Raw genomic sequence first — 13,293 nt, 5'->3', positions numbered from 1 at the left:
GTGGTCACAAAAGGAAAACGTCCAAACTGAAATGCTTATTACTGAATGAAAGAAGCCAATCTGAAAAGGCTACATGCTGTACAATTCTAACTGTAGGACATTCTGGAAAGAGCAACACTATGGAGACTGTAAAAAGATCAGTGGGTTGCCAGGGGTTGGAGGGAGGGAGAAAGGGATGAACAGGCAGAGAGCAGAGGATTTTTAAGGCAGATAAAGAGATGTATAGGAAATCTCTGTACTTTCTGCTCAATTTTCACTGTGAACCTAAAACTGCTGTAAAAAATAAAGTCTATTAAAAAAAGAAGAAGAAGAGGGGCGCCTGGGTGGCTCAGTCGTTAAGCGTCTGCCTTCAGCTCAGGTCATGACCCCAGGGTCCTGGGATCGAGCCCCACATCGGGCTCCCTGCTCCGCGGGGAGCCTGCTTCTCCCTCTCCCACTCCCCCTGCTTGTGTTCCCTCTCTTGCTGTGTCTCTCTCTGTCAAATAAATAAATAAAATCTTTTAAAAAAAGAAGAAGAAGAAGAAAGGAAAAAGGAAATATCCTTTCTGTGCTCAGGGGCTATTGTAGGATGTCAGCAGGGATCCCAACGCTCCGGCACACAGGGGAAGGGCCTCCTTCCAGATGGGGTCCTCCACGCCCTCCGCCCACCGTGGCCTGCACTGGGCTGGGGCCTTCTCAGAGAAGGGGTCTGCAGGGGTCTGGTCAGTAGGAGCTCAGTGGCCACTGGTGAATGGATCAAAGCTTCCTCTCCTGGACTCTCTCTCTCCCTCTCTCTCATACACAGTTCCAGAACAGACCTGCCCCACCCTCCCACCCACACACTTCCACTCTGCCCTCCACATGCACACAGATGGATAATGAAAACAAAGACCCAGGACGGTCCTTCTGCAGCCCCATCTGTGCGGCGGAAGAGAGCTGGGGGTGTGTGGGGCGGGGCACATAAGTGATGACGCCATGGGCATGTGGATCTTCAGAGTGCTAGAAAAGTCCTTCCTCTCGCACCTCCCTCTTGACCTGCCCTAAACGTGGCTGTGGGCCTTGCTAAAGCCTCTCTCTCACTGGGCTAGGCTGGCCCCAGTTAATCATTTACTGGGATGCTATAAATAGGTGCCACGCATCGTTCCCTCACGGTGTAGGGACTGGCCAACCTGCTCTGACCTGGAAGCGAGGCGTTCTGGGCACTGAGGATGGGTTTCCCACACACAGGCTTCTCATCGCTGCCCTGCACAGGTGTTCAGACACCCCTTGACAAGGGGGTCCCCCACCTCCCCCTGCCGTGCCTGGTTCTGGGGCGTTCACCTGGGGGCATCTTGGCAAAAAGGTCCTTCCAACCACACTCCCTCCCGCACACAGCCACTCAGGGAGATGATGCGGCTGTGAAGACAATCAGCCCCCCGCCGCCCCTCCATTCCGTGTCTCACATGCCCAGCCCACACCCTGGAGACAAGCCAGCACTCTCCTGGGGGCTCTGCCTGCCGCAGGGGGGTGGGCAGCTCCCCTGGCAACGCCCCCACTGCCACAGCCCCATGGGCCTCGTGCATGAGGAAGGCATGCACAGACTCTGGAGCAGCCTCCATGCTCTTTGGGGGTCTGAGCAGCTGCAGGAAAGAAGAACCGGTATATTCCCAGACGGTTGCTTCAAACATGCACAGGGCACAATCAGGAAACAGACTAACTGCCTCTAGCCTAGGTCAGGAAGACGAGCCTCCCAGGACTGCACCCACGGGCTGGGTTAGGACCCTGGCTCCGCCCCCTCACCAGCTGTGTGACTTTGGGCAAGTCACTTCACTTGCTTCCTCCATGATTCCATGTACTCACCTGTAAAATGGGATAATAAACAGGACCTATCCCTCTAAGGTGTTCTAAGGATTAGCTATGTTAATGCATGTAAAGCACTTAGCACAATGTCTAGGGCACAACAGAACTTTCCTGAAATGTTCTATGCCTGTGTTGTCCGAAGCGGGATCTCCAACCACATGTGGCTATTGTGCACTTGAAACTCGGCTCATGTGACTGAGCCACAAGATTTTTTATTTAATTGAGTTTTATACTTAATTTAAGTGTAAACAGGCATATATGACTAGTGGCTCCCATTGGATGGCACAGGCCCAGAACACACAGTAGGTGCCCAAAAAATGCTAATTATGATTATTATTAGGGGTGGTTGTCATTGCAGGGCTCACCAGCTTAGAAATTAGGGAGCATTTCATTTCTGAGTAAGCCGAGGTCGGGTAAACAGTATTCATCTTCACATCCCAGCATCTTGCAGGGCGGTTCTGAACTGTATCTGGGTTTGGGGACTGTGGACCCCTTAGAGGCACTGGGGATACAGTCTCCCTACAGCAAGTACAGAGTGTCTGCACAACTTCAGGGTTGTGCACACTGCTAGAGTAGAATCTCTGATCTGGCGGACACCTAGCACCCAGCTGGTCCTCAGGCAGCACTTCCAGCAGGACTGGGGCAGCCGTCCGCACGTCAGGGCTGGACTCCAGATGCTGGCCCCCTCACCTTGTCTAGGTGGACATCTGTGGCTCGTCTGCCTGGTTCCCATGTCCCTGTCTGGTCATTTCACCTTGACTCTCCTCTCGGTCCCCCCCCCCACTCTCACTGGGCTGAAGCCACACCGTCCCTTGACCGACTGGACCAATGTGCCCCACGGTGATTGGAACCCCTGGATAGAGCTGCACCTGAAGCTGGCATCTCTCCAAACTTCCCAAACCCCTGAACCAATAAATCTATTGTTTGAGCCGCTCTTTCCCTTTTGGCTAAAAATACGCTGCTGTGCTGCGTCTCGGTTGTGTGACCTTGGTCCAGTTTTATTTTTTTAGATTATTTACTTATTTATTTATTTGAGAGAGAAACAGGGAGAGCACACAAGCAGGGGGTAAGAGCAGAAGGAGACAGAGAAGCAGACTCTCTGCTGAGCAGGGAGCCCGACACAGGGCTCAATCCCAGGATCCTGAGATCATGACCTGAGCCGTAGGCAGACGCTTAACCAACTGAGCCACCCAGGAGCCCCACCTCGGTCCAGTTTCCTAACCTCTGTGAGCTTCAATTTCCCTCATCAGTAGAGTTGCTGTTTGAAACTACTCTAAAGGAAGCTTGCTTGGTGCATTAAATAAGGTCAAAAAAGCAATTTAGAACAGCATTTAATAAATGGTGGTTGTAAAGATGTCTTTATTTCTAAAAAAAAAAAAGGAAAAAATGCATGATAGTTGCTATAATTCTAACTTACTAATTAAACATAATTTACTAAATAATAAAAATTAAAGGAGAATCCGTTCAGGGTCCCAGTATCACCACGTCTCTTAACTCCTGGGGCTTCTATTATCTGATTTTTAAACGGGGATTCATGGCTAAAGAAACTGTTACTGTCCTTTATAAACCTGAGTTCCTTCAAGGTTCTCCAAAGAAAAAGCACAAGAATCTATTCCTGTCTTTCTGTACTACTAAAAGAAAAATACACTGCCTTCCATTGGAGTTCAGCACTCTTAGCTGCTCACCCAGGGGCTCAGAGCCGCTAAGTGGCGGAGCCAGCAGGCTTACGAGCACATCGGTCCTTTCTTGGCTGAGGGATTACCTCGATGAGGCCAATGAGCAACCAGACCCAGAGGGAAGATCCAACTGCCTACCTCAGGATGGCGAGGCAGCCAGGCGAGATTCAGCCTTCCTGACCCCCGTTCCAGGGCTCATTCCTCTGGACCCCAGGAAATGCCCCCTCCCCAGTCTATAGCACTGCTCCCGTGGCTGCAGCACCCCCAGCCCAGGGCTTACCCACGGGGCATAAGAGCAGGGCTGCGTGGTGCGGGATACGCTTGCCATCTGATGCACGAGGACACGAGCCAGAGAGATTCATGCATCCACTAAATGACAGGGCCAGCACTTGAACTCAGGGCTGTCCGTTTCCAAAGCTTGGACCTTTCCCCAACTCCACATGCTCAGGGTAGCTCATAACCATAAGTAGGTCATTGGTTTCAGCTCCGGAGTAACGCAGAGCAGGGTTCTAGGGCCAGAACCCCATGCTGCACTACTGACAATGTCCATGACCTATGGTAACTTACTTGCCATCTCTGTGTGTCTACATCCTTATCTTTAAGGGACAGCGTTTTAGCCACTTCATGTGGTGGCATCGGGACAACTAAATGAGGTCATCGATATAAAATGCTCAGTAAATGCTGTTTAAGAAATAAAAAAATCTTTATCCTATTAGAATGCCTTTAGTTGAGCCCTTGTTTTCCCTGAGTGAAATGAAGGCTCCCAAATAGTCTCATCAGCTACTGAGTTTGAATAGGTCTTAAATACAGGCTTGGCAAATTCGGAGTTGACAAATTGCGGGGAAACTTGGCTCTCGGAAAGTGATGCTGGCCAAATTTGATGGCTTGAGGTTCTTAGAGTCCCGGAGCTATCCAACCTTGCCCACTTAGAAAGCAGAAGGACACAGGGCAAAGGGATCTGTTAGGAGGCCACAGGTGGTTAGGGGCAGAGTTGGGCAAGGGCTCTGGTGCCCTTGCTTCCTGTCCTGGGGTCTGCTGGCCCACTGGGGTGACAAAAATGCCCTTTCCTACCTGCCAACCAGTGACAAATGCTACCACCGGAGCCCCTCCTGAGGTTACTGCAGGGGAAGACCCAGCCAGGCTGCACAGGAGACGTAACCAAGCCAGAAGCCCTTCTGCCACCCTCTTTACATCCAACCGGGGTGCTGAAACCCAGGCCCTGCACTAGCAAAGGCTCCTGGAAGCCGTATTGCCAGAGCCCCGAAAAAAGCATCAAAATGCACCACACGGATGTGACTGCATTATTCATGAGCAGAATTTCTGCCATCTTAAGCCTGAAAACACGACACATGCAAACTGATCTGAGTCAACCCTATAAGCATCAGAGAGCCCAAAAATATCCACACCCAGTATTCCTATATCCATTCGACCGGCAAGCACTTCTGGAACCCCTACTTGGCCAGTGGGGGAGCGGGGCAGAGTTGGGGGGGGCGCTGTGGTTTCTAGCCTAAGAATTGAAAGCTCAGGAAAGAACAAGGTAAGTTTCCTCTCTTGCCTAATGGCCTTGTGCCCCACATTCGTCCCCTGCATTTACCACTGGCCCACAGCCTGAGCAGTCTACAACATGGGTGAATTCATGCCCCCCCATCCCCCCCTTGTTCAAAATCCTCCCATGGCTGTCATCTCACGTCCGAGGGCCACAAGACCCTGCAGAAGCAACCTCCTACTCCCTCTCTGACCGCGTCTCCTCCTCTTCCATTCTGTTCACTCTACTCCAGGCTCCTTGCCCTCTTCATTCTTCATTGCTCCTGACTCTGGGTCTTTGCATATGCTGTTCCCTCTTTCAAGAACACCCTTCCTGCAGACGTCAGCAGGGTTCTCTCCTTCTCTCTAGGTCTCTGCTCAAATGTCACCCCATCAGAGAGGTCATCCCTGACCACCTCCTCTCCACCCACTTTCCAGTTTTATTTTCCTCACAGCACCTGTGACTTCTAATACAGGCATACTTTGCTTCATCGTGCTTTGCAGACACTACTTTTTTCTTTTCTTTTTTTTAACAAATTGAAGGTTTGTGGCAATCCTGCATCGAGCAAGTCTATATTAGCACCATTTTCCCAACAGCGTTTGCTCACTTCCTGTCTCTGTGTCACAATTTGGTAATTCTAACAATATTTCCAAACTTCTCTTTATTATTATATTTATCACAGTGATCTGTGATCAGTGATTATGACTCACTGAACACTCAGATGATGGTTAGCAATTTTTTAGCAGTAAAACATTTTTTGGGGGAAGTCCGCACCTCCGACTTAAAATGTGTAGTATATAGGGCACCTGGGTGGCTCAGTCGGTTGTCTGCCTTCTGCTCAGGTCGTGATCCCAAAGTCCCAGGATCGAGTCCCACATCGGGCTCCCTGCTCAGTGGGGAGTCTGCTTCTCTCTCTCTCTGCCCCTCACCCCCTTCTCCTGCTCTCTCTCTCTCAAATAAATAAAATCTTTAAAAAATGTATATATTAAAAATGTATGCAATGTATACAATAAGGTAAAAATATAATTATAATATATAACAGTATTTCTAAGTTAAGATATATACCTTGGTTTTTTGAGACACAATTCTTTTGTACACTTAATAGACTACAGCATAGTGTAAACATAACTTTTATATGTGCTGGGAAACGAAAAATTCCTCTGACTTGATTGATCACAATATTTGCTTTCTTCTGGTGGCCTGGAACCGAACCCGCAATATCTCCGAGGTGTGCCTGCGTCTATTTATTATTTGTCTGTTCCCCAACTAGATCATATGCTTCATGAGAGCGTGTGAACAAGGATGCTGCTTTGCTCCTTCTCTAAACTCCTAGAGCTGTACCTGGTACCCAGCAGATGCTCAATAAATATTTGTGGAGGAAGGAAGGCGGGTAGAGAGAGAGGAAGGAAGGAAGGAAAGAAGTGGCAAGTTGGAAGTTGTACTTCCAAGAAGTGGCAAAAGGTTCCCTCCTGGCCCCTGTTATCAGCTGAAACTTTCTGAAGTCCAAGGGCAAGCAAGACCCTCCTTGCTCAAAAATCTCCCACAGCTCCCCACCATCTGATGGAGCAAACGCTACAGCCAGGCATTCACAGCCCCGAACAAGCTGCCACTAACGGACCTGTCCTCCCTCATCTCTTCCCCTACACACACTTGACCCCAAGCCACATTTCCAGGGACTACGCTGAACCTCTGCGAGGCCACCCGTCAGGGCCTGACGACAAAGCAGGATTTGAATCCTGGCTTCTCCACGGCCTGGCTGTGTGACCTTAGAGGGAGCTGCTTAGCCTCTCTGTGCCTATGGCTCCTCCTTTATCATGGTGAAGCAGATAATTATTCTCCCTCTCAGGGCTGTTGTGGAGAGTGGAGGAGGGAACGTTTGGGGTGCACTCAGCACGGTGGCCGGCACAGAGGTTTCTCAGTCTCAACAACAGTGCCATTCTGGGCTGGGCGCTTCTTCGTGGTGGGGAAGGGGGGCTGTCCTGTGCATTGTGGGAAGCTGAGCAGTATCCCTGGACTCTCCCCCCTAGATCCCAGCAGCACCCCCAGTTTTGACAACCAGAAATGGCTCCAGACATTACCAAATGTCCCCTGGGGAAGGGCTGCCAGATTTAGCAATACATACACCAAAAAAAAAAAAAAAAAAAATTCAGTTTATCTGGAATTCCAATTTAACTCTATGACCCATATGTTATCTGGCAACCCTACCTGGCGGGGGGGGGGCAAAATTGTCACCCCTCTTTCACTGAGTACCACTGAATTAAAGTGGAAGCACCATGGGGGTCTTAGTAGAAACATGGGTTGATTCTCTCACTTTCCTCCAGTTTTCTTAGGATGTGGCACCCTCCTCCCCCATCCCATCACCCCCCCCCCCCGAGGGCTGGGAGGCGCGGAGCAGCTCCCCAAACACGCCCAGCTCAGGCACTAAGGGCTCAGGCACTACAAGGGCTCCCCACAGCAGCTCTCACACCAGCCCCAGTTTTCAGAGGTACACGGAGCCTCCTCTCCAGCACCCGCCTCGTCCCCCTGCCTCCTTCCCAGGGTCTCTCCTCCGGCCCTCCGGCCGCAGCCTTCTCCCTTCCAATTAAGCGGCCTCCCAGGCCCAGCACCAGGCAAGAAAACAAGGCAGTTAGTCACTCCACTTCCGTTATCAACTCGTGTCACGTGGCTGGCTCCTTTAAGGGCAGTCGTCATGGCAACGAGAAGCCAGTCCCCGCTGCTCAGGGAACCAAAACAAAATTAAGGGGTGGAGGCGGGGAGAGGAAAGGAGGGGAGGGCAAGCGAGCCAGGAAGGAGCCAGGACGAAGCTGATTGGGTTTAACTGGAGGAAATTATGCCGAGGCCACCCTGTCTCCAGCTTTCCCTTGGCGACATTGGGGAGACAGAAAAAAATAAGACGTCTGCCCAGAAGCAGCTCAGGCTCACGTGGTGGGTGTTTTCACATGGCTTATCCTGAGAGGTGAGTAATCTTCAGCCTCATGATGAGTAAACTGAAACTCAGGACCCTTGTGAAGGTAATGACAGATGCTTGTCTACGACTGTGCAATTTACAAGCAACCAAGTTTAGCTCCACCCTCTACCTCCATATAGTTCATGTCCTCCCTGCTCCTTTCCTTGTGCTCTTAGGATAGGACCACGTGCTCTGCCCCTCTGCAATAGGCACCATGGTGCTTTCTCTCTGTACTCCAGCCCCTTCCCAGTCCTTTCATCCCTCGAGTTCACAGTGCTCCCTCCAGCCACAAAGCCTTTGTATATGAAGTTCCCTCTGCCAGGAAGGGTTTTCCTCTGTGTCTTCCCACCTCCTACCTCCAACTAGAAGGTTTACTCATCCCTCACGTATCTTAAACATCATTTCCTCCAGAACGCCTTCCTGGGCCACCTGCATGAGGTTACTTCCACCCTGTTATGTGTTCTTGTGGTGCCACGTGCCTCTCCTTCACACATCAGTGCAAAGCCTGTCATGATCCCTTGAATTACACTCAGAATGGCTCTTGGGGTCTGTCTACCATACTGGGATGTCAGCCCCAAGCGGGCAGGACTTATCTTGTTCACTGCTGTATCCACAGAGCCCAGACCGGTGTCTGGCACACAGACGCCCCTCAGTAGATAAACATGCCAGAATTTGAACCCAGCTCTGGGTGAGCCCAAAGCTCCTTCTTGATCCGCTTCATGGTACTAGATCATATTGGCTCCCAGAGTCAGCACTGGACAGAGCTTCCAGCCCCACAGCCTTCGCTGGCCTTTGCGGCTTCCGTGGCCCAGCCTAAACTTGCACACCTTGTCTAAGGAAACGGATTGTTAAGCCACCCCTTCCAGAAAGAATGATGGGAGGTGCCTCTGGACGAGGCTGTGACAGGCAGGGATGTGGCTCCTCTGAACCCAGAAGATGGGGGAGGGGGAAAAAGGAAGAGCAGACTTGACTCCCAGGTTTCTAGGCAAAGAGCTTCCCTCCACCATTCCACTGGAGACCAGGTCTCTGATACTGGGGGGAGATGCTCCCCAAAGAGGTGCGCAGAGGAAGGAGAGAGGTCTGCCTTGGGGGTGGGGGATGGACTTGTTGCCATGCCCTTAGGGGCATCCACGCTGAACAAAGGGCTCATTGAAGACTTGAACTTGTCTTCCCTTTACTGGTTCCATGCCCTTGAGGCATCATTTATTCTGTCTGGGCCATTTGTCACCTCTGTATGATGGAAATCATGCCACCCACATGCTGAGACTCATCCTGTGCCCTGTAGCCTGGATGGGCGTATTTGGCATATAAGAGGAAAGAGCCTGGCTCTGATGTCAGACAGACCTGGGGGTTAAGTCTTTGGCTTTGCACCTTCTTGGCTGTGTTCTCTTGAGCAGCTCACACCTCCACTCCAGGCTTGGTTTCCTTGTGCGTAAAATGGGGACAACCTCAGTCACCTCATAAAGTTACTGTGCACACAGGGTATAGCACAGAGTAGCCTCCACTATACGGAAAATCTCATTACTGAAATGACGTGCCCCAAGAAATGCAGAATTTAGAATCAGCCACCAACTTGTGAAGATAAGCCTTGCCTTCTGACTGCAGGTAATGGGGTGCTTGAGGCCCTTTGCCCAAACTTGCAAGGTTCTGTCCCTCACCCCGTCAGGCACCAAGCAGGGTGCCAGGGGGTCACTCTGATCAGGTGATGGCCTCGGCCTTATGCCAGTCAGAAAGCTCATTACAAGCCCCAAACTCGGCTGCTTCCAGGACAGAGGATGCAAGCCCACAACTCCGGTCCCCAGGGGCAAAGTGTCCCCCACACCCTGCCAATATCCCAAACTAGACTAACATGGGTGGGATCTCTAAGAACAGTGGACCAGTGCCTCTTTCTCCAGATGTGGAAACTGAGTCGTTGAGAGGAGAAAAGACTTGTCCAGGGCACCGAGGGAGCTGCTGGTCGAGCTGGTACCAGGGCCCCAGCTGAGCCCTGCCCGGAGGCACTGTCCTCCCCAGATGTCTTGCTCACGCACTCTTCTGCCTGTAGACCCCTCCCAATTGAACCAGCAAACCATTTCCTTAAAAACATAGCCATTCTAAGTGAAAACATCTGGGAAGCACAAATTAACCTAAACTAACTAGGTTTAGTCAAATGATGAACACAGAGACTGCAGGTTTTAACCTGAAGGCTTTTGGGGAAGGTTCTATGGACACCCTCCCCCAACATAGTCATCAGAATATTGTAGGTCTGTAGGTTCTGTTGGAAAGATGGTCTATCTAGATAGAGCTTTCTTCAGATCTGCACAGTGCCTCTAAGAGGGCTAAAGTGAAAAGTTCTGGGCCTTTCTGAGGAATTCCACGTATCCTATTGTGCATCCTTATTCAGAAATGCTACAGTGTACAACCAGCCCTGGAGCTGACTTCTTTCAACAACGCAGGACTAGCCACACACAGAGACCTATACACAGACATACGCCCATGCTTTCTGAGGAGGGCGGGGCAGCAACAGGTCCCAGCTTCAAGGCTGTCTTTGATGGCTGTCTGCCACCATGTGGGGAGGGCCTTCTCGGTGCTCAGTGCTGACACCAAAGGCTGACACCCTCAACACACACACACACACACACACACACACACACACACACACACACTTAAAGGCAAAGGAATCAGGCCAGCCCCCAAGGTCTGCAGCCATTCATGGTCTCAGGCTGAGGACTCAAGATAGGTGATCAGCTCAGCAGTGATGGGGTCCCAGGGTGAGGGATGTGAGGTGACATAAGGAAGGCAAGATATACACATACAGTCACACATACATGGTCACAGCCTCACTCATGCACACAGAGACTCATGCATCACACAGATACACATCATACTCCCAAAAACAGATAAACACACAGACACATGGACACGCAATATGGAGATACACTTGGATATCTCCGGACAGATGCACAGATGTTCTCAGACACACACACTCACATGTCCTCGCCCACACAGGCGTGAATGTGTTCTACACACACGCACACACGGTCCAGGCATCTAAATGCTTCCCAGGAACCCATCACTATAGATTCACCCCTCTGCGGGAAGTCAAGCACTATTAACTAAAGGCTAGACTGGGCTCCCCAGCTGGCCCCAAGGAGAGTGAAGGGGCAGAAGGGCAGCTGAGCCCTACCTGATTCTCACCCTACTGCGTGTTGCGGGTGGGGAGGGGTGGGTGAGGGGAACCCACCTGCCAAGACGCCCTGGTACATGCCCACAAATGGAGTAACCCACTGACCAGGGACTTTCAGGGAGGGAGTCCCCTGGCTCCCGGGGGGTGGATCCAAGGACTTAAAATTGGGGGGAAAAGGAGACGGGGAGGGGGTTGTTATTTTCCCAAAGTGAATCTTTCCCCTTTTCCGAAGTCTGGTCCTCCTTCTGCAGCCCCATCCAGACCCCCACCTCCCAATACGTCCAGTCGGCTCCCCCAGGTGCTTGCCTCACCTCAGTGAGACCCACCCACCTGCTCCTCCACAAGAGGGGGTCCTACTCAGACACATCCAGGTGTGCCCCACACCTGGGGGGCCCTCCCACTGCATCCGCCCCTGCACACAGCATCCAGAGCCCCCCAATACCTGAGGCCCCCACCCCCAAACTCACCCGCCTCCAGGGCTGCAGGAGGTAAATACCTACCCGGGTGAGCCCCGCACCCGAGGTGGTCGCCCCCGCTGCCACGAACCACTACTCCTTTAGAGACCCTTCCCCGGGGGGCTGCGACAGCCCCCTTCCCCAGGTCGCGCCCCCCGCCCCTGCCCCCGCCCCGGCACCTACCTCCTTCTTGACGGTGCGCAGCAGCCTCTGTCGCGTGTCCGCCTCTGTGGGACGAGACGGGGGGGACGGCCGGTCAGCCCAGCGCTGGGGGCGGGGGCCCGGGGCTGTCCTCCCGCCGCCCCCGCGCCCCGCGCCCAGCGCCCGCTTACCCGCGGGGCCCGAGGCCATGGCCGCGCGCGCTGCGATCCCAGTCCGGGCGGCGGCGGTGCCTGCTCGCTGGCTCGGCTGCAGCAGCCGCGGCGGGGCGGGGCCGAGCGCCCGGTGACGTCAGGACCCACCGCGCGGCCGCCCCGCCCCTCCAGAGAGCCGCCACTGCGCGGCCTGGCTCCGGGCCGGAGGGTCCTCTGGGGCCGGACGCCCGCTCGGGTCCCCGTACGGCCAGCGCCCCGCCCTCCGCGGGAAACCCCGCCCCCCACGCCCGGCGCCCCAGGTCCCTCACAACCTCTACTGGGCTGGGCAGGGAGGCATCATTTGTTTGAGGTCTGCTCTGTGCCAGGGTCGAGCTTCAGTATTCTCATCTTTAAAATGAATATAATATGATAACATCATAGGGCGCCTGGGTGGCTCAGTTGGTTGGGCGACTGCCTTCGGCTCAGGTCATGATCCTGGAGTCCCGGGATCGAGTCCCGCATCGGGCTCCCTGCTCAGCAGGAAGTCTGCTTCTCCCTCTGACCCTTTCCCCTCTCATGCTCTCTCTCTATCTCATTCTCTCTCAGATGAATAAATAAAATCTTTAAAAAAAAATATGATAACATCATAGGAATGATATGAGACGTAAATGTGATAGTGAATGTAAAGCACTTAACCGAGACCTGGGAAAAAAGGCCAGCAACCGTAAAAGATAGCTGCTGTTTATTATTATTATTATTGTTATTATTTTATTATTATTATTGAGAGTCTTCCAAGATATGGCCTTGAGTGGCTCCCTTCCCCACATGCAGATCACTGGGAGAGTGGGGTCCTCCCAAGGACCTCAATAGGGCACCTGTCAGCCAGGACCTCCAGGGCCAGGCAGGCAATGGCCTCTTTGGGACCAACGCTTGTTCCACCAAATTCCTGACCACGGCCACCCAGACTGCAACTCGGGTCTACAAACATTTATTGAGCACCTACCCTGTGCCAGGTTACTGTGCTGCTGATACCGAAGTGAGCAAGTCACACAAAAGCCTGCCCTTGAAGGGCTTAGGAGGTAGACAACAAAATAAATAAGCAGATGATGTGGGATGTTGGAAGTTTCTAGAGAAAAATTAAGTAGGCAAAGGAGACAAGGAGGGCCCACACAGGTAGGGTTTGTATTTTAAAGTAGGGTACTTGAGGGAGGTCTCACTGAGGAGGTGACATTTGAGTGAAGAAGAGAAAGAGTAGACTGTGGGGATTTCTGGAGGAAGAGCATTCTAGGCGAAGGGAATAGAAAGTGCAAAGACTGAGGTGGGAGTGTGCCACTGGGTGTGACAAACAGCTTGGAGGCCAGTGGGGCTGGAGTGGCATGAACAAGGAGGGTGGTGGGAGGCCAAGGTCCTGTT

The 13,293-nt window shown here is 52.4% G+C and overlaps 1 protein-coding gene across 5 annotated transcripts in view; it reads right to left on the bottom strand.

Moving 5' to 3' along the window:
• SGSM1 (small G protein signaling modulator 1) overlaps window positions 1-12,026 on the bottom strand; it is an 86,111-nt gene extending 74,085 nt beyond the window's left edge. For 4 of the 5 annotated variants that reach the window (XM_025858106.2, XM_025858109.2, XM_025858107.2 and 1 more), the window contains exons 1-2: window positions 11,920-12,026; window positions 11,771-11,814 (exon numbers count right to left, since the gene is read on the bottom strand). In XM_025858106.2, coding sequence (XP_025713891.1) covers window positions 11,771-11,814; window positions 11,920-11,938 — 63 coding nt within the window. In that variant the 5' untranslated portion in view covers window positions 11,939-12,026. The remainder of the gene's footprint in view (window positions 1-11,770; window positions 11,815-11,919) is intronic. The other variant, XM_025858110.2, reaches the window with a different exon arrangement.
• Between the last annotated feature and the right edge of the window lie 1,267 nt (window positions 12,027-13,293).

This window comes from Callorhinus ursinus, unplaced genomic scaffold (assembly GCF_003265705.2).
Source record: "Callorhinus ursinus isolate GAN/ISIS: 27379988/994484 unplaced genomic scaffold, GSC_fseal_2.0 scaffold72, whole genome shotgun sequence".
Classification (NCBI taxonomy): domain Eukaryota; kingdom Metazoa; phylum Chordata; class Mammalia; order Carnivora; family Otariidae; genus Callorhinus; species Callorhinus ursinus.
This window is presented reverse-complemented; position numbering and strand designations above follow the sequence as displayed.